Genomic DNA, 21769 nt, shown 5'->3' with positions numbered 1-21769 from the left:
TATCAGCACATTAAAATATTTAAAAACATTAAAAAAAAATTAATTTAAAATTAAAAAAATATTTTTAAAATATAAAAACAAATATAACTAAATTTCATCTACTAAGGCCTAAACTCTCAATCCATGCCAAGCCATATAACAACTTTTTATCCAAGGAGTTAGCGCTAAACATTGACCAAATCGGAGTTGGTTTGTTTTTATTATAAATCGTGTTTTATAAGATTTTAATTTTAAAAAAATATATATATATATTTTTTATTGTTTTGATGCTTTAGTACTAAAAATAAAAATTAAAGCATAAAAAAAATATTATTTTATAAATTTTAAATAAAAAATATTCCTGGGCTGCCAAATCATATCATAATTAGGTGGCACTGTTTGATTGAGATTTATTAAATTGCTGCTGTTGTGATTGTTAATCCATCAATTTGGATGAAGATAATGCCTGGTTTCAAGTCAGCATCAGACTTCTAGGCCCATGATAAGCTCGTTTTTCGTTCTTTCTGTAAGTTGACCCTTCAGCTAACACCATGCTTTCATGGATTGATCATCGGGAAAGTCAAACAATAATTTTTAAGAGGCAACGTAAAATACAAAAAAAATAAAATAAAATAAAATAAAAGGCAATTTGTGAAGGGCTACGTTTGGACCTAAAAATCATTTTAACTAGAAGCTACAAAAAGGTCGAGACTTGAGACCTTGGTAACTGGCAGTACAATCCAGACCGCAGTTTTAACTTTTGACACCCTTTTTCAGGGGTTCCTTTTAACTCGAGGGTGGTCAGAAGTCAACAGGTCCTAGATTCGAGCTGTGAAGATAAACTCGGATCGATTCCAAAAATGTATATTTAAAATAAAAAAAGAGTTGAAACTATTTGTTTTGAAGAAAAAAAATCAAATAAAGTTTTACTCCTTTGACGAGATTAACTCTCTATCTAGTTTAAAACTTGATTTGTTGCGAATCTTTTTCTTCTATAAACAAAATATTAGCGTGAGAAAAATCCAAAAAGAATATTATCTAAGCCTAACTAGATTATCAAAGTTATCAAATAATTTAATACTAACCTAATAGAAGGTAAATTGTAAGGGGGGCAAAACTTCAAAAAAAATCAGTTTTAAAAAAAATATGTAAATGCAAATGAATCTTCTAAACTTCGTTTGGTATTTAAAATCTGCAGCTCGTTAAATTATAGATTCGTATTCACAGAAAAAACTAAACTCTAAATCAATTTAATTTTGAAATATGTAATTGTTTAAAAAATATTAATAAAAAACTTATAAACCCTAAAATAATAAAAATAAAAAGAGTGCGGATAAAATTTGAGATAGAAGGGTGAAATTTAAAAAATAAAAATGATATCGTACAAGATAAATAGAAATTAAAAGAATGAGTATCAAATTTGAAAGATTGAAAAAATCATAGAGAATAAAATTAAAAAGCATTAGTAATTTGATTGATTGTTTATAAATTAAAAAAATTGTAAAGGGCTAACATAATAGAATAAGATAGCAAAAAAAAAAAAAAAAAAAAACCCAAAAAATAACAGAAGATAGGAAAACACTAGCTTAAAAAATAAAAATAAAATCAAACAAACCCGAGTAAAATTTTTAAATTTGGTTTGATTTCTAAAATTTACAACCAGTAAAATCCTCAACCCGAATTTAATCAAGAAACTTAATTATCAACAAGTTTAATCTGGAAGGATGAAAATGTAAAAACAAAAGGAGAATAAATCATAAAAGAACAAAACAAGAAAAAGAATAAAAATAAAAAAACATCATCTTAAAAAAAATACCCAACTAACTTCCTAGACTTTGTCTAGTCTCAAAAAATCACACCCCATAAAATCTTGGACCTGGATTAAATTATCAATTAGTTTAATTTTGGAGGATGAGATCAGTGAAAAATATTATATATGTAAAAAAGTAAATAAAAAATGAGGATAAAATTTGATAGAAAAAAATATATAAGGATAATGAAATTTGAAAAAATAAATAAAAATGAACACAAGCAAAATAAATAATAATTAAAAAATAAAAATTAAATTTGAAAGATAAAAAAATAACATGAGTGAATTTGAAAGAAGATTGTAATTCCATTGATCATTAAAGGATTAAAAAATAGAAAGAAGTGAAACCATAAAATAACAGTAGGCTAATCACAAAAAAATAACATAACAAAACAAAACAAAAGGATAAAAAATATAAAAAATCACTTTGAAAATAAAAAATAAGTGAACATGAACGAACCTGGTGGGTGCAAAATGCGTTTTTTTTTTTATATAAAATTATATTTGATACATGATCATTTCAATAATACCCTAAATAACCTTTAAATCTACAACAAAATCAAATAAAATGACTAAAAAACTCTACAAGAGAGTTATATTATTATTTTAAAAGAATAAAAAGATAAAAACATCTCAAGTCAAAAGTTTTAGAATTATTTTTCAAAGTTAAATTTGTAATTGCATTTTTCATTAAGAAAGTGACACATGTAATATGTTAAACACATTTATACCATACCGAAAAGACAATATAACCTCTAAAACTTACATCATTGTTTTTTTTTTTTCAAAGACAAATTAATAATTATACTATCATAATAAATAAATAAAATATGTCTCGGGTTATTGTAACTTTATTAGCGGACTTAGTTTTTTTCTAATAAAAAGCTAAGATACCATGTCGGTAAATTATCAGGTTGGATCGATTCGGGGTTTTATAATAGCTGCTCCGCAAGAAATAACGCCATGAGATACAAATGACGGTCAATTTACTTATGCAGGGCTCGTCAAAAACACTTGATGCTGTTTTTAACAACTGAGAAGGTGATAAAATCATAAAAGGGACTGGAAAAGAGTCAATAGACCAAACAGGTCATCTCAGGTTACAACATAATTACAGTTATTTTTTAAAATATTTTTTTATATTAAAATAATATATTTTTATTTTTTAAAAAATATTAAAATCAATGTATCAAAATAATTTTAAATATATAAAAAATTATTTTTAAATAAAAATAAAAAATTTATTTTTTTAAAATATAAATATAAATACATTTCCAAACACTCACTTAACCAATCATAGCATCTCCCTTAGAAATCTCCCAACCTCCTGAAGACTCTTGCAGAGTCTCCCTTTCTTTCTTCTTTTTTTTTTTCTTTTTTTAAAAAACCCTTAAAAATCTTACAATTTATTGCAAAATATTATCAATTTTTAAAGATGTTAGAAAGTCTGCCTTTTTCAGAGTTTTATTGTTTGGTGTTAGGACATATTTAATATTGTGGTTCAACTATTTTTAATATATTTTAATTGTTTTGATATGTTAAGATCAAAAATAAAATTTTAAAAATAAAAAATATATCATTTGAATATGTTTACAAGCAAAAAATACCTTAAGAATCAATTTCTACTACATTTCTAAACATGCTCTTACTCAATATTTTTTTTACTCGAGATATAAATATTTATTTTTTTTACTTGGTTTTTTTTTTTTTTTCAGATTTCTTTCCTTTTTTCTTAAATCTACAATCAGCAAAAAAAAAAAAATATATGCTAGAGATTAGTTTATGCTCTTCTTCATGTTTTTATTTTTGGTGAGAAATTTCCACTCATAATGTTTTTGGTGAGATTAGTTCCCTTTCTTTTTTCAATCGTTGATCGGCTTAGATACAACTTCTTTGGTGTGCATATCTTGTATTCTCCGGGAAGAAACGTGTTTCCTGTGATTTCACGAGGACATGAGGGTGCATACTCTAGAATAAAAATAAATAAACCTTCCCTTTTAAATAGATAATTACAAATGGATTTCGATTCTAGTATTCATATTTTTAACCTTGACGTTTAAAATGCACTTATAATCAAATATTTGATATTTTATTGTGTTTATGAGCATGTTTGGAAATATAGTTATACTTATTTTTTAAAAATGTTTTTTATTTAGTAATATATCAAAATAATATATTTTTTATTTTTTTAAAAATTATTTTTTATTTCAATGCATCAAAATGATCTAAAAATACAAAAAATATTAATTTGAAGTAAAAAAAATAAAAAAAATTTATTTTTTTTAAAAATAATTTTAAACACAAAAATAAATAAGGTCTAAAAACACTCTATTACTATTATCACGCACGTGTGAGAACCAAATATATATTTTTTTTCACGTCGAATACCATGATTGCAAAAAAATTATCGATTTGGTTACTTGCACAGGACATATGGGTTTCACAAACATGCACGTAAAATTGCCATGCAGAAATAGCTTGAAATGGTCATGGGCTATTCAAAATAGCTTGCAGAGTGATATTTTTGGTATAAATAAGAACTACATGTAAAAGGATGGTGCTAAATCTCACTGCAAAAATATCAGAGATAATTAAAAAAACTCTCACATAATCTATATTGATTTCATTTTTTCTCTGTATTTTTATAAATTATACTTTTCATCCTATAATTTACATGTTTAATAATAGTTTATATTTTCATAATGTATTTTATTTGATTTTTTTACTTGATTTAGAATATAAAGTGTAATCTATGAAAGTGTATAATATATATATATATATATATATATATATATACACTGGTACGTGACTATCTCTTAGTTCTTAAAAAAGATAAGCTTTTTGTTTCATTATTTATTATTTTATATATATATATATTTATTTTTTTTAATAAAAAAATTCATAACATCATAGAACGTCTACATAACACCAACACTTTATTATTTTTTGGGCTAGAAACTAACTTGGGACTATATTTCACATAACACGGTTGTGTCGTGCCAGCCCATGTGCTATAAGAGCTTAGCCCAACCTGACGTGTAGTACACCTCCTCAAGAAATAAAAGAAAACGATGCCGTCTAGGCGTCGTTCATACCAAGGCAAAGTAGGTGGGAATTTGTTTGCGCGGTTGAACCAAACTTTCCCGTCCATCAATTGTCAAAAAAGATCTCGAAATATTCGCAATTTACCACCTTGCCATCTCAAGCCGATGCCAGCTCAGTCCGTCAATGGCAATCCAGAATGCAATTACTGGCTTCCTGGGAATCAATGAACAAATGATATCTAAAAACTATCGTTGATTTTTAAAATATTATTTGATTAAAAATATATTAGAATAATATATATATATATATTTTTTAATTTATTTTAGATATTAATACATTAAAATAATTTAAAAATTTTAAAAAAAATTATTTTAAAATTTTCAAAAATATTTATTTTTACGGTGAAGCAATTCTTTTGAAAATTTTTATTTAAAATTAATTTTTTAGTATTTTTTGATTTTTTATATATGAATATAAAAATTAAATTTTTTATTTTAATATCTATTTTTAAACGAAAAGTCATAACAGTACCAAAATCAACTTGGAGTGTATCGCCACTAATAACAGTTCCGGAGCTAACAAAGCGAAGCACCAGCTACAAACCACCAATCAATTTTCTTTTCCTATATAAAGCAAAGCAAATCGTCTTGGTTTCGTCGTGGTTTCTCTGGCTCTCTTCTTCCCTTCCACTTCCTCCTCCTCCTCCTCGTCTATTCTAAGGAGACACTTTTTACCTCTCATGGCTGCTGCTGCTTCCCTTGCCGGATCCAATGTCGTCGCCTACAGATCCGCCGTTCATTTCCCCACTTCCGCTGATACAAGAATCGCTCACTTTCGCCCTTTCTCTCCAGTTTCCGCTGGAGTCGGACATCGCATTTCTCTCCAGTGTAGATCGAGGAGCTCATTTGCTTCTTGTGGTATCTGTTTTAATTTCTAATTAGAGTGATTATTTACTTACATCGGGGATTATTCATCAGTGATTGATTGATTGATTGGCGCACCGCAGGTGTAAGAGCTCAGGTTGCGACTTCTGAAAAAGCGAGCGCAGAGGCGGCACAGAAGGTGCAATCACCGGTAGTGGTAGTGACTGGAGCCTCCAGAGGTATTGGCAAAGCAATTGCTCTGTCTTTGGGCAAAGCAGGTTGCAAGGTTAGTAAAATTCCACTATCTAACTCATAGAATAGTATTGTTATTTTTTAATTTCTGGAAATTGGTGAATTAGAGATATTTTCTTTTTCTGATATTGCAGGTCTTGGTTAATTATGCTAGGTCTTCAAAGGAAGCTGAGGAAGTTTCCAAAGAGGTAGGTGAATCCCTGATTTTTATAATTCTAATACCAAGGTGTCCTTCAGCTTTGCATTTTTGTGTCTCACGGTTCAAGGTTTTAATGGCTAGCTGACCATTAATAATTTCCTGGCCATTACCGAAATGCTGGTTTGACTAGCACGAGACGGTCCAATTGAAAGAAATAGAAGGTGCCGATCAACTATTTTCCACCAAGTGTTAAAATGAAATACTTTCAAGGGCTCAAGATGTGAATTTGCTCCTTTGTAGCCAGATGCGGTCGGGAAATAACAAAGTCGCCGCTTTATTTCTTTTTCCGCGCTGCCAAATGTTTACCCTTTTGTTGTCTGGCCTATTCCCGATGACCTTTTTGAAATGGAAGTAAATAATGACTAAAATAGAAATTGGTAGAGATGGTGATGTTTGGTTTAACAGCTTCATCAGGTTTCATTCAAAATATTTTTTCTCAAACCTGGAAATTTCAGTTCACTTGCTGTATATGTGGTTGTTTCTTCTGTTTACTGGAAATGGAATTGTTACTAATTCATAGTGCATGATTAAAACGACGGTTGGGTTTATTTGATAATTTTGTAGATTGAGGCTTATGGTGGTCAAGCCCTCACTTTTGGGGGTGATGTTTCAAAAGAGGCTGATGTGGAGTCAATGATGAAAACTGTGAGTGGATGTTCCTTCTGCTGGTTGAATTTAATTGCAAATATTATTTATGCTTTTGCTAATGATTTGTCACATTTGTAGGCTGTTGATGCATGGGGAACCGTTGATATACTGATAAATAATGCAGGTTAGTAATAACTCCTATCTTTCCTCATCACCTACTGCTTTCCTTTTAGTGCTCGTAATGCATATACCTTGATTTCAGGAATTACACGGGATACATTGCTGATGAGAATGAAGAAATCTCAGTGGCAGGAGGTTATTGATCTTAATCTCACTGGTGTATTCCTTTGCACACAGGTGTGTGCATTGAGATCCAAATAATTCGATCTATCTGACATCAACTTACGATTATCCTAATCAAACTAAGATAGTGTGCTCTGTGCAGGCAGCAGCCAAAATTATGATGAAAAAGAGAAAGGTAAGATCCCTTGCCCATCTTCAAGTCATTGGCCTTCCTTGTTCTTGGCTAATTAGGCCAGTGGTAGATTTGTGCCCTTAAACCCCCCAATTTGTTACAGTTTTGAGCCCCATGGAAGTTTAAATTTCTTTCGTTCACCATGCACTTCTCTTATACATAATCTTCTTTAACAGTGTCAGATTGTTGTTAAGAAGTTATCATAGTCCGAAAACTATTTCTTTATATTGAAACCTGTACTGACAGCCTGGAATCATATCTCAAAGATAAAATAACTTTGAGACTTGTCACCATAAGTGTTTCCAATGGGTGTACACTGACCTGTCCAAGACCGAGGATGCTTTCAGCTGATTCAACTTTTTTGCAGCTAATACCTCCGTATCTATAATTTGCAGAAATTAAATGATAAACAGAATGGGGGCATATATAAGTTCTATTAAGTGAAATTTTTAATTTGTGCAGGGAAGGATTATTAACATAGCATCAGTTGTTGGTTTGGTTGGCAATGTCGGGCAAGCCAACTATAGTGCTGCAAAGGCAGGAGTTATTGGCCTGACAAAGACTGTTGCAAAGGAATATGCAAGCAGAAACATTAATGTGAGTTTTCAGGAGTTTTATCTTTTGTTAAAATTGTTCTGCACTTTTTAAGTTTTTGCATGGAATCAGATCTAATTAAGACTATTTTCCAGGTAAATGCTGTGGCCCCAGGATTCATTGCATCTGATATGACTGCCAAGCTTGGAGATGATATTGAAAAGAAAATCTTGGAAACAATCCCTTTGGGTGAGTATATTTTTTTTTTTCAAATTTTTTATTTTTTTTCTTTCACATTGCAGTTGGCCTTTTAAGTTTCTGCTGCAAAGTTTTCGAGGCAACGGATTTTTCAAAGGGTTTGAGAAGTATTCATGCGAAACTCATCTCAAAGCCCTCATCATTTTTTGCTTTTGGAAATGTGCTAATATTGCTAGCTTATGCAGTTCATCAAATCTTTGTTTGTTTGTAGTAGTATATGCGAATATTTCTCTAGCTCTATGATTCTATTGAATTACGAGTCCTTGTCAGTTTGATCTCCTTAGTTAACTGATCCAGTCATCTGAATTTGAACAAGTTGAAATTTTTTTCACGAGCATCTCATAGAATTATGTTCAGATGATGGTCATAACAGTTGATATTTGTTCAGGACGATATGGCCAACCAGAAGAGGTTGCAGGACTAGTGGAATTCCTGGCTCTTAATCCCGCCTCCAGTTACATCACTGGACAGGTTCTAAATCTATTCTATTTTGATTTTCCATGTTTTTTAAGTTTTAACTGGTGAAGTTATAGCCCAAACCTGCTCTTCTAAATTATTTTCTTTTGGTTGCTTCGTGTCGTGGCATGGCTTGCCTAGGCACTGTTTTGATTCTCCGTTTGCTTGGTCCAAGCCAACCCCTTGCATGCTTTAAATTTGCCTGCGGGGTTCATTACCTTGGCTATCCCTTAAGGAGCCAAATCCTTGTGGTGTAATCCATAGGCTAAACAGATTTAGCTAAGAAGTCTCACAGGGAGACAAATTCTAGTGGTTTGATCAATTAATGCCCTGGTTTACCAGATCCATTGCATAACATGCATTGCCTTCGGTTTTCTTTGCCACTGAATTGCTATGCTCTGCCATGGCGGAGAACTGCATGTTATGAGGTCCATTGGCTAAAGCCAAGTGTTAAATGGAGCCCCTTGGCATGGTTCCTTTGGCATCCCAGCTAGTGAATGCTGAACCCAGCCCCCGTTTTGTTTTCATGGTTGCTAAGTTAGATATTATTGTTTTGCAGGTGTTCACTATTGATGGAGGAATGGTAATGTAAGTGACGTGCCATGTCTGGTTAAACCCCGTGATTCGAAGTTCATGCTAGTGCTCTTGGAACTGCATGTCAAGTCAGGGTTTTGGCCAGCTTGGGCAAGACAGTTTTTAGCATAACATAACGGTGTAATAAATTACCACCCAGGACAAGTTTTGATAGAAGCATTTCTGAAACGGTAGAAGAGAGGTGCGGCTGTTTTTCTAGGCTTTGGTTGGCATATGGAAAAGTGTTTGATTGCTGTGTGGTATTAGTAAGAAAATGGTGTTTATGTAAAATCGCTTCTTATCAGGACGAGCTTCTGCACGATTCTTTTCTATTTCAGAGAAAATGAATGCATCTTTGATGTCGTTCTGTTTTGTAATTGGCGGGCTATAATCTGGAAGGAAAAAGGAAAAAGAAAAAAAGCCTCCTTCACCTCCTTAGATTCAAAGAATTCTGAACCATTTTTTTGAGCTTGTTTCAATCATTCATAGGTGTATCAATCTCTGTCCTTTATGTGATAACATGAGCCTCAAAAAGCATCAATCTTGTGTTAATGTCAAACTCTGCTTCTCTGTGTCCAACTGCTAACACTCCTTTTGTTTCTCTCCATGTATTTTTAGCTCTTCGAAACTGGGAACTTCGAGCTGCGGCTGTCCGTGCAGTACTGCTACACAGCCAAACCTTCGCCTCTCCAAACTCCGCCTTCGAAACACAATGCTTGAGCCCAGCATGGCTTTAGTTCTCGGTGGACCTCCTTCACTACATGGTATTATTCCCTAATGACACTCTCTTCATACTTCACCAACAACACTAGTGCTTGTCGCCTGTTTTGGAGCACATGGACTTCTTCTGCTTCTCTGAATGTCTGGAGCATTGCCAGTATCCTGAAAGCTGGTGCTCCTGCCGCCGCAAGCTTGTGTGAATTTTTGGCCAAGACAGAACATTTGTTTATCCATTCATTCAATGAAATGTTTTTGTTTTACAGAGATCAAGCAGTTATTACTTCTGTGATCTATATAGCTGGTCCAAACTAGTTGAAATCTTGGGACAATATTATACTTGAAAACTGAACTCTCATTTTAAATGACTTTGCAGTGGCTTCTTCTTTAAGTGCAAATTGATGACTGCATGGAACATTGAAAGGAAGTGAGTGAATACAATATTGTATCTATACCAAATCACTTGTACAGCTGATAAACTGTTCGATTGTTATGAGAGAGCAAGACGATTACGGTGGTCATCACTGGCACTAATGCGGCATCAGGAGGACTGAAATCCTTCCAAATCACTCAACCCATGCAATTAGTTTAACTAATAAGCAGATACCTTCTATTACAATGTTGATCCAACAAATCGAAACTTAGCTGTGTTAGACCTTCATTTCTGATATTGTGCACCAGCTGCTGAGCCATTTCGAGGAACATTCAAGTTTGGTACATTACTTTAAAGAGTTTGGGTCCAGGATTTATATGCCTATAATTGAAGCATTCATCTTGTCAGGACTCCCTTGGTAGTTAAGCTCTGCAAAAGTGCCACCTCCTTCTCCCTTTGCCAGTCTTCCTGGGTTTATGCAAACGCACTTCCTTTGCTCTTCCCCTTCACCAAGGGTCAACACCTGTGCCAGAGAGCAAACACTTGAAGGGTTTGAAGAAGTTGAACCCATCATCCTTCACTAGTGGGCTACATTTTGAGCCTATCTGCACATCTTTTTTTCTATTTTCTATTTCTTTTTATTTTTTTTAAATCGGGACTGGAACCAAAAAGATTCAGGTACTTGGTGCTATGTTTACCTTTATAAAGTACTTCATATCTGAAGGCAGGATGAGAATATCTGGAATTGAGGTAATGTGAAGAGCTTCTGGAGCAAGTGAAAAATCCAATGGAATGTCTTCAGCTGGCGGATGTAGAGGATAAAAGCTGTTTTCATTCAATTAAAAATTAACAAGTCAGGTACTCTAGACCTCCAATCTCTTACCAACAAAAATATCAAGTGGAGGAGTTTTCAATAAGAATTTTCAAACATACCTGCGCTGACTGATAATATGGTTTGCGAGTCTACTCATTCGATCACTGGGCATTCCATCTGTTGGATTTCGTGACATCTCCTCTCCACTTATCTGTTTTAGAATGTCCACTGTGCAGCAGCCTACTTTGACCTGAAACTAAAACTATTAAACAGAATAACATGCATTGCACACTCTGATGCAGATTCATGTTTATGAAATAATAATAATAAAAAAGGATCAATAGCACCTCTGAAATTTGAAGTTGTGGGATGCTTGGCTACTAGACCTAAGTGGCATGTGATCTTGAAAAAAATCACGGCAAGAAGATTTTCAATTTTCAAGATTGGATCCTGGGAAATTTCAGGATCTTTAATGACCACCCAAGTTGCTTAACATGCTCTAGAGAAACGAGGCTTGGGCTAGGTCCAAGCTAGAATTCTAGTAAATTCACTTACTCTGGCAGAACATTCTATTGACATGCACAAAATATATAAATTTGTCGTCTATGGAACCCAAACCCAGACTGAACCGGAAAGGGGTTCAAAAAATTTGAGCTTCCTTTATAATTATGGGTTGCTTAATAGGATGGAAAACTTATGTCCTGAATGTTATAACTTTCCCTAGGTTCTCAACCTCTTGGTTTGCTACCCGAGCAGATAGCCAGAAATTCTGAGCTCTAATTACTGATTCAAAACAATGAACATTTGCCCATAAAAACCGTATTTGGTGAATCATCCAAATGGTGAGCAATCAGTATTTGGATACGATTAAGGTCTACAAGAACCTCGTTATAAAAATTAACCTAGCACATTTGAATAAGAAAAGTAATATAGCTTGTATTGAATACAAGACAGTTCAAAGTTGATTGTCCAACAGGAACTTCTAAAAAATACAGGTGAGATGAATAGTTTTTGAAAAATGGAAATTCTAAATCAATTTTTCATCAGCGAAAACCAAAAAATCATTGTTGAGAGTTTCAAGCAAGAAGAAATGAAAATTTGAGTGTAAAAAGGGAGGCATCATTTTTTACCTGATTTGCTTCAAATATTCCTGGATTTGTGAGACCGGTTATCTGGCACAAGGACAGAAAATAATATAAAATGTATGATCTGCATGGGGTGGTAAAATGCACTGCAAATACCTTGTTTGTTTGTTCTTCTTTTTTTAATCAAACAAGTTGTGTCTTTCTAGTTACAACACAAATAACTCGAATCATATATATCATGTACCTGATGTTCGAGATTGGGGAGATGAATATCAAAAGCAGGCTGCACAACCACAGCTAAATCTCAGTAACAAATATACACATCTATAGGTAAAAACAATATACACAAGACATGCACGCGTGTGCTTGCTATGATTAAGTAAAGGAATTATTTTAGGACTCAATACCTGTGGGAAAACAAAATCATGCTGAGCATCCCGTATAGATGGAACAAGAATCACACGCACATTAGAGCCAGCATATTCCACATGGTCTTGCAACTGAAAGAATAAACAGCTAAATGATTATAAAATAATGAAGTTGCTTCCATGAAACAATTCACAACGTTTTGATTAGTTACCCTTCTCAGAATTTCCTGACAAAACAACTCATCAAAGCTCCTGTCTACAGCCCCTTTCTTAACCTCTGGATGTTCAGAATCGATGAATGGTCCCATCTAAGAAAAACTGCCAATAAGTCTACGACATGATATTTCCTGAGCCCATAACCCGAGCATGACAATGCATTCAAAAATAGTAAGATCATACCAGTACAAGTAATTGTGGTAACTTTCTGCCTGCATATGCAAGCAGCTCTGTCAGAGGCTCAAAGAATAAGTTGTCTGTTGTGGTGAAAGGGCCCGAAGCAAAAAGCTGTCAGATACAAACAGGTTATTTCCTATAGCATCGAAATATTGCAGGAATACAAGAGATCAAACATGATTGCTCAATTTATTATGATTTCGCATGTGACTTATGAATGATAACTTGGGCAGAAAAGTGAATTGTTGTCTCAAGTGGCGAGGTTTGAACTTTTATTGTACAAGTATGCAGGTTTTATCCACTTCAAGCAGCAATTTAAAACCTCCTGCCTTCTCAGCTTTGCAGTAGTTTCTCTACAGTTAACAAATAAAATGCACACGCTGCTGCTGATACTTTTTAAATCTATCCCATCCGATAGCCTTTAATTCATTAGCTTCTACGAGTGAATCATTGATCCAGAACATTTTAAACTATTTTAATTCCATATTTTCAGTTAAATGCTCTACTATTGGATTCTTCCAATGCTTGCACCCCAAATCATCTGTCCCTTCCACTCAGCAACAGCTATGGAACATGGTATGTATGGCTTATGATCAAGCACAAGAAACAGTGTTATTCTAATATCCTCAATTGAAGCAGAAGACAAAGCTACATACAGCTGATATCTCTTTTTGTACATAAGAAGAATCGGTTGACTCAACCACCAGATCCAAAGCTTGCTTCTTTGTAGGATGCTGATTCACAGCAACAGTGGCAGATAAAGGAACTGAGTCCACCAGTTTTGATGCAATCAAACAATGTCCACTAGGATTTTGACCTTCAATACCTACAATCTGCAGAAATGCAACCTTGTGGGCTAAGCTTGATTTAGGGATATATGGATCAAAGATCAATAATCTTATTTATAGTTTACCTGTCCTGGAAAAATGGAGAACTGGCTCAAGTTATGCAATTCTAAACGAACATTGCGACCTCCAGAATGCTCAACACTGTTGCATAGATATGGCACGCATAATCAGGACTAGCATTCAACAGTCTCTTCCCCGTGACCATCAATCATATGACAAAAAATATCCAAGAGCACCCTGATTGTCAATCTTTTGACTACGAATCTAGGAACTGGGCAATCTAGGCCCTGTTTTAGCCTGGACACAACCCTTCGGGGGCAAACTTGGCCAAGACAGTTATTTTTATCACATTGCCTCATACACGGGCTTCTTCCAAAATGAGACCAGATTTTTAGACCATGAATTGACATCATTTCAGTTCTCCTTAAATATACCAGCACATAAATCTACTTCATCATGGATGTCCTATTGTTCACGCCGCATCATTTCCCTTACAAGTTGATTGATGCAAATGAATATCATAAAGGAAAATCATGTGACTTCTTACCTGCTTTGCAACATGATGGATTTCTCATTTAAACGCCCTTCTCCATCACAACAGATCATTCCAACAGCAAATATATTTCTCTGAAACAATAGTTCTAATCAGATGCATGGATGAACAGCTTTATGGCAGTGTAAAAGTTTACATAAAGCATGCTGGAGAATTTAGAAAGCAATTAATTCATCAAAGGCAAACTAAAAAATTATCTTCTTCTTTTTTTCACAAGAAAAAAAAGAAGCAAATAACAGAAGAGTATAGGGAGAATTTTGGATACAAGATATCTAACACAATTGATATGTTAGGGTCCCCATACAGTTATTTACATCTAACAGAGATAAGCACATGGCCATGGTATTTCATGCTGGCATGATTGCAGTTATCAGAATGCTAACGAGAAGATAAATATCATGAAAGCAAGCAACAGCCAAGTTACCTGTGAAGCAACTGTTGGGTCCATTGGTTCCTCATACAGCCCAGAAGCAAAGAGTGCAGTTGCATGCTTTCTAATGCGATTTTCAAGTGCATTAAACTAAATGGTAGGAAAATTATGTTAGTGAAATACAGAAAAATTGGAGGTACGAAGAACCACTTTATAGTTTATGCAATAAGAAGCATCATATACCCTATCTTCAATCTTGTCATACATGAACCTGCAACCAGGTTCTGGCCCCAATCTATGGACCATCAAAGAACACCTCTTGCAGGGTTGAGCCCTCCTAATAATTTCATCCTCAAGATTCCCATGGTCATGCTCACTATCATTGTTATCCACCACAGGAAGGCTATTGATGTTGAATTTGACCACAAACTTATCAGTCCGCCGTCCAAAGGGTGTCACAAGTTTTGATGGTTTACCAGAAGAATAACCATTTCCATACGATTTGGGTGTTGAATTGAATGGATCTGAGTTGAGTTTTAAAGATTTGTCTGTTGGGGTCCCGGGAACTTCTTTCATATCTTCTTCATCGTAATTCAAGATCCTGGACAGCATGATACATTTCATTCAAATTTAACAGACCAAACATTTTCAATCCAGCATAGAAACAAATTAACAAGCAAAACAGAGAAAGGGTAGTCAAATAAACTGCTCACATGTCCACATCTTTGCTTGAATAGATGTACAAATCGGGTTCCTCTTTAACAACAGCTTCTTTCTGTTCATTCTGCAGGTGCAACAAAAACCCATCCATTTCAGCATTTCGAACCGTCGATTCATCAAGCAGCCTGCACCAAAGTTAAGCTTGAAAGGCAATAATTTTGTTCTTTTTTACGGTGAAAACTCTATAAAAATAAATAAATGACCATGAAAATAATAAAGAAAAAAAAACCTAGACGGAGAATAAAACTCACCTATTGAGATAGTAAACCTCCCAGCTCGAGACGAGGTCTGATGGCTTCAGATTGTAATTTATACAGAAAGTAAGACCTAGTAATTAAAGCAGATTAGGATCTGAACAGAACTATTGGCATTGCAATAAAATTAAGGGACAAAAGTGCAAAGCAGGGCTTACATTTCTTGAGGACTTCTTCTTCATCGTCTAGAGAGAACCCGCTCTTCTTAAACTCTTCTTTGATTTCCTCTTCCATCAAGCAACCTCTCTCCCCCTCTCAGATTCTCTCTCTTAGGGTTTCGTTCTCTCCCCCTCTCAGATTCTCTCTCTCCCTTTGAGCAAAATGGCGGGAAAATAATGTTGTTCGGTAGATAAAATAGTGGTCTTCGCGGGTTTTTAATTTATACTCCCCTCTCTTTTACATTTATTTCGAAAATGCCCTGAAAGAAGTCCGGTCCAATGGGCCCGATTCAGCCCGTTTGCCTGGCAAATTGTTCTATATATATATATATATATATAAAATCCAAATTGTTATTTTTTTTCAATTATTCAATCCATTTTCATATAAAAAAATAAAATAAAATCAATGCATACGTGATAAATAAATAATTAATTATTAAAGCATTGGATTACATGTTTGTTTTAATTTTTTAATTAATTTTTCCACGTTTATTTTTTTAGAACAACAATTTTCTTGATTTGAGGATATTTCCTATTTATAGAATAGATATATTATTTTTATTTTTATTTAATTATCTTTCCTCTTTTATTTCTTTCCATTTATTTTCCTTCTTTACCACTTCTATTCCTCTTTAGCAAAATGTGAATACCAATTGGTAAATGGATATAACTTCGAGATAATAGCTTATGATTTAAATGATTTCAATAATTTTAGATATACATGACTTGTTTAAAATTTAATAAAAAAAATATAGTTTTGATAAAAAAAAGCTATCATTAAATAAAAGAAAATATTGGTATACAAGATTTTTTTTTTTTTTTAACACACTGTAATATTCCATAGATGTCAACTTAACATTTTTGAACGGCTTGAGAAGCTTTCATGGAAGAAAGAAAAAAGAATCCTTTCTAAACTAAAATTTCATGCATACCCCCATGAAAGTTATTAACGATGGAGAAGTTGTTATTGTTGTTTATACAGAGAAATCTTAACATAAAACAAACCAGTTCCCCAAGCGTTGTATGAACAGGAGGACACAACATCAACTCTACAGCTGCTAATTAAATTTGAGTTTCCTGCTAAGTTCAAAGGCCATAACCAGCAACTCCATCAACACCCTTTCTTTACACATGGTCTGCTCTTGCCTCGCGTTTGGTGTGATGCTCATGAGAAGAACTCGTAGTCTTTGGCTGTAAGGATGATATGTCTTAGGGCACCAATGGGTGACAATATCATCAGCAAAATTCCAAGCACAATGCAGACCTGAAATATATTCTTGAATTATTCAGCTCATGCAAGCCTCAAAATTAATATAATTGATTTCTAAACAATGTCAAGCTTGCGCACCCAATTTGCTATCCAAGAGAAGCTGAACTTCTTGGGTTTATAGATGGCGAGCCACATGATGCAAGGGAGCTGTAAAGAGTTGATTTTTTTGTCAGCGATCATAGCATAAATATGAAGCAGGTATGTGGTAAATGATATATATATATATATACTGGGTTAGTAATGAGTTCTTACAAAGTATGTTGTTGGGGCAAAAGCAAATCCTCCGAAGAACGAAAGCAGGCCACCGAAGAATGGAATACATATACCAACAATCATTGTGAACCCTGCAGCAAACAATATTCAAAGCAGAGATTGAGTGCCCAAAGCTGCAGGCAGGGGCGGAACTAGGATTATTTGTTAGGGGTGGCCAAAAATAATATAAAAAGATATAATATTTGTTTTAATTTATTATACATGAGTTGTAAAAAAAAAAAAACCTGCATGATTTAGTTTTATTCAAATAACTTATTATAAACATATAATGACCTTTGTATAAGGTAAAAGGTTTGGAGCAATACCGAATTGAATCAAAGCAATGAAATTAATTTCATCTTCATGATGCATCCATCACTTTTGTACTAGACTGTGAGCTATCAATATTTTTCTTTTCTTTCTTTTTTTCTAAAAAAAAAAAATCAATTCTTCTTATTTTATTCATGGTTCAACCTAAAATCAAAACATATATAGTGAGAAAAAAATGATAATTTTGGTAGCTCTGCTAAAAACAAAACATAAAAAAAGATCAATGCATAATCAAAACAAACCAATAAAATATATCTAATTAATTAAAAAAAATCACTATAACAAGAATTCAAAAAACAATTGTTAGAACTAGTAAATTTGAAAAAAAAAAGAAGCAAAAATTATAAAATTATAAAAAAAATCTTATTAAATTCTTAATAAACATCTCAAAACAAAATAAAAATATATTTTAAATTTCAGTTATCGATATCCAATTACGTACCTTATTTTGTTTGTTGAGAAATAAATTAAACAGTACTCTGCTTTAATTTTTTCCCATAAAAATTCTGTTTAGAATTTTTATTTTTGTTTTTGTTTTGATGGTTGCAATTGGAATTGCAACAATTTATATTAGGGTTGTATTTTGTAGCCTATAAAAAGAGAAAAGACAAGAAAGACATTGATCCATTTATATTTTTTTTCTTTCCCAGTAGATAGTTTGTGGCATTACTTTCCATATAGGCATTTTTTTTTTCACAATCTATTAATTAATTACACAAAGTTGGTGGGCTGTGGGACCAATTTTTTTCAGCTTTTTGTTCTCATCACCCAATAGATATCAACGTGATAATGTGCATTCAAGACATAAACTCTTGACTGCTTTACATAGGCGCAGAGTAAACGACTGCATGTGAAAGTTTAAGCTTGCTATTTCATATTTTGGCCATCTAAACCATTAAAATGATTTACCCCTTAAAAAAAAAAAAAAAAAAATCTTGCAGGGGCCCGGGCCCCTGCTTGCCTCCCCTTCACTCCGCCCCTGGCTGCAGGTACAAACTTGCAGAGGCGTTCAGAATAGGTAGCTTGCTAGCTGAAAGAACAATAGAATGGCCTGGAAGCTGCACTTACCAACATACACCGTGCGAGTAACAAAGCGAAGCTTGAAAGAAGGAGAAAAATGGAGTTTCTTCACCAATGCAGTTTCCAACATGTCGAACACTGCCATTGCATATATCTGCAGGTTGAAGCATACATCATGAGTCAATATATATGCATGTGTGCATGCAGTAGGCGCTGGAATCGACCGAATCTGAATTAACCAAGGGAAAAAAAGGAAGTAAAACGCAACCTGATAGCTTCCAATAACATGAATGACAACAAATATGTTAGCAGTTGCAATAAGCCAAGCTGGTTTCTCGAGTGAGATAAGAATGTTGTCTTCCACGCTGTTTCCAAAAAACCAGTAACCAATCAAGGCAACTGGGAAGTAGCAGATGGCGACGACAACATATGCAAGGAAGGCTCCTCTCCACATGGGTTTCTTGGAAGGCTTCTCCGGAGTAGAGGGAATTGTTGCTTGGATCTCCAGGATCACATTGTGACCGGCATATGCAAAAGCTATATCACCCAAGGCCGTGAAAAAGTCAAAGACAGCTCCGGTCTTAGTGCTCGCTTTATAGCTGTAGTCGACGTCAGGCTGAACACCCTTGTTAAGCGTGGCTCCCCAGGCAATTGTGGAGTAACTGCATGACGCCATCACCGCCATGTCCGTATAAAAAAGAGGGTCTTGGATTATGTACGTGTATAGATTAAACTGATCAAATAGTGAGGCGAATTGAGTTGCTAGGTGCGTACCTCAAGGACATGACTGCTGCAGCCAGAGAGATTACGCTAATGGAGTTGAGATTGGGAAGATGAGACAGAACAAACTGAACCGAAGCGAAAATCATGATGAAGTACGTTAGCCTGATGTCTTTGCAGTCGGAGCAAACCAAATCATGGAACTTCTTCAATGATTTTCCTCCGGTAACCATATAGACTATGTTTACTCCAACTTGTACAACTAGTTGCTGTGGCACAACAATCCAGAGACCCAGCTTCTCTCCAAACGCATGTTGCCCTAGCTCATGGTATCTATCAAATCGCTTACCAGGAACCATCTCATGCATTTCAACCATTTGCCATAGAGTGTATAACGTGATCACCCATGATAAAAAAAGTATGGCAACACCTGGTCCCCTGAAATTTCATGGATGCAGAACAAAGAATTAATTAATAGTTAAGCTCGTACATAATATTGATCTATATTTGTATATAGAGTAAGGTTAAGATTAAGCATATAGTTATAGATACATACCATCCAAGTTGAGCCATGGCATAGGGGAGACTAAGAACACCAGCACCAACCATGGCAGTGACATTGTGGAAGGTTGAGTACCACCATTTGGCATTCCTCGAGGAAGTGACTGGAAGCCAATCATTTATGGCCTTTTCTCTTGCTGCTTCATCGTTCTGTGACTCGTTGTATGACATAATTGCAATCAAGCTAGTTTGCGTAACACAACAAAAAGTCACAGAAGCGTTTGGTTGATTCAAGCAATCTTACCCTCCCGGAATATCCTTCTCCTCGAGCCACAGGAAACTCCAATAAAATGGTAGCCTCCAAATACAATTTATAATGAAGATACGCGAGAGAATATTGGTGGAGGATTCTGTAATTAGCAGATGATCCTTGGACCAAAGATGGTAAATTGGCAATTGGTGGTTTAGGATACTATTTCTCTTCCTTGCTAAATTTTGAATCTTGTTGACGTATTTGTTGAGAAAAGATAGGGGATTTCTCCTATAAAAACACCAAGATACCCTTATCTTGTTTGATATTTATATCAAGAGGAGGGGCTTCATTAGTCAATTTGCTCATATTTGAAGATTGCACCTTGAATTCATAATCTTGATAGCTGCTAGTTCATCGCTGACTCCTAAAAAAAACAAGCTATAATTAGATTATTAAGTTGGAAACATGTAGATATATGGGGGAGAGTCTAATTTTTCTTTATTTTTTATTGATATGCTAACACTTCTGAGCTCCAGATAATGGGGTGGATACAAAGAAATACTCAATTATTTGACCAATAAATACTATTTTTCTTCCTGGTTGAATTTTGAATCTTGCTAACTCGTCAGTTGAGGAAGGATAGGGGATTTCTCCTATAAAAACACCAAGATACCCATTTATTGTTCAATGTTTATATCAATAGGAGGGGCTTCATTAGTCAATTTGTGCATATTTGAAGATTGCATGTTGAATTTGTAATCTTGGCAGCCGCTAGTTGATCGTTGATTCCTCAAAAAAAACAGGCTGTAATTAAATCATTAAGCTGGAAACATGTAGATAATAGGGGGAGTCTAATTTTTCTTTATTTTTATTGATCTGCTAATACTTCTGAGTTCCAAACAGTGAGGTGGATACAAAGAAATACTCAATTATCTGACCAAGAAATACTATTTCTCTTCCTGGCTAAATTTTGAATCTTGCTGACCCGTCAGTTGAGAAAGGATATGGGATTTATCATATAAAAACACCAAGATACCCTATATATCAATACGGGCTTCATTAGTTAATTTGTGCATATTTGAAGATTACACGTTGAATTTGTAATCCTAATAGCTGTTAGTTGATCGCCGATTCCTCGAAAAAAGGGACTATAATTAGATCATTAAGCTGGAAACATGCAGATAAAGGGTGGAGTCTAATTTTTCTTTATTTTTTTATTGATTTGCTAATACTTCTGAGCTCCAGACAGTGGGGTGGATATAAAGAAATACTATTTCTCTTCCTGTCTAAATTTTGAATCTTGCTGACCCCTCTGTTGAGGAAGGATAGGGGATTTCTCCTATAAAAGCATCAATATACCCTTATTTTGTTCAATGTTTATATCAAGAGGAGGGGCTTCATTAGTCAATTTGCACATATTTAAAGATTGCAAGTTGAATTTGTAATCTTGGTAGCTGCTAGTTGATTGTTGATTCCTTGAAAAAAACAAGTTGTAATTAGATCATGAAGCTGGAAACATGCAGATATAGAGAGGAGAATCTAATTTTTTTTTTATTTTTTATTAATCTGCTAATACTTTTAAGTTCCAAGCAGTATGATGCATACAAAGAAATATTGAATTATTTGACTAAGAATTTGACTAAGAAATGGGGTAGTTACAAAATCTTGTCAAGAAATCATGAGGTCCATAAGGGTATTCTACTATATAGAAATGGTGCTTTCTATATTTGATGCAGAT

General features: G+C 34.0%; 3 protein-coding genes across 4 annotated transcripts; 1 reads left to right on the top strand and 2 right to left on the bottom strand.

Moving 5' to 3' along the window:
- Window positions 1-5371: 5371 nt before the first annotated feature.
- On the top strand, window positions 5372-9409 carry LOC118048816 (3-oxoacyl-[acyl-carrier-protein] reductase 4). Its single transcript, XM_035058635.2, has 11 exons — window positions 5372-5751; window positions 5841-5983; window positions 6084-6137; window positions 6713-6793; window positions 6875-6920; window positions 6999-7093; window positions 7182-7214; window positions 7674-7808; window positions 7901-7994; window positions 8392-8474; window positions 9019-9409. Exons 1-11 carry the CDS (start codon window positions 5574-5576, stop codon window positions 9049-9051), a joined length of 975 nt encoding a protein of 324 aa, XP_034914526.1. The 5' UTR covers window positions 5372-5573; the 3' UTR covers window positions 9052-9409.
- A 768-nt stretch (window positions 9410-10177) lies between these two features.
- LOC118048817 (uncharacterized) lies at window positions 10178-15882 on the bottom strand. 2 transcript variants are annotated; one of them, XM_035058636.2, is made up of 16 exons: window positions 15686-15882; window positions 15525-15600; window positions 15267-15398; window positions 14797-15154; window positions 14608-14703; window positions 14178-14257; window positions 13696-13771; window positions 13439-13615; window positions 12789-12893; window positions 12602-12697; window positions 12429-12521; window positions 12266-12304; window positions 12067-12108; window positions 11056-11186; window positions 10821-10947; window positions 10178-10645 (listed from the first exon to the last, which is right to left on the bottom strand). In XM_035058636.2, the coding sequence occupies exons 1-16, from the start codon at window positions 15759-15761 to the stop codon at window positions 10496-10498; spliced, it is 1854 nt and encodes a 617-aa protein (XP_034914527.1). In that variant the 5' UTR covers window positions 15762-15882; the 3' UTR covers window positions 10178-10495. The 2 variants fall into 2 exon arrangements, with proteins under 2 accessions (XP_034914527.1, XP_073267850.1); XM_073411749.1 differs by having other exon boundaries at window positions 15267-15414; window positions 15686-15703.
- Window positions 15883-16850: 968 nt separating this feature from the next.
- LOC118048818 (lysine histidine transporter 1) lies at window positions 16851-20009 on the bottom strand. The gene is made up of 7 exons (XM_035058637.2): window positions 19834-20009; window positions 19332-19715; window positions 18826-19219; window positions 18606-18711; window positions 17208-17299; window positions 17034-17102; window positions 16851-16949 (listed from the first exon to the last, which is right to left on the bottom strand). The coding sequence occupies exons 1-7, from the start codon at window positions 20007-20009 to the stop codon at window positions 16851-16853; spliced, it is 1320 nt and encodes a 439-aa protein (XP_034914528.1).
- Between the last annotated feature and the right edge of the window lie 1760 nt (window positions 20010-21769).

The sequence above is a fragment of the Populus alba genome, chromosome 10, assembly GCF_005239225.2.
Source record: "Populus alba chromosome 10, ASM523922v2, whole genome shotgun sequence".
Lineage (NCBI taxonomy): Eukaryota > Viridiplantae > Streptophyta > Magnoliopsida > Malpighiales > Salicaceae > Populus > Populus alba.
Note: the sequence above shows the minus strand (reverse complement) of the source record. Positions and strands in the feature narration are given on the sequence as shown.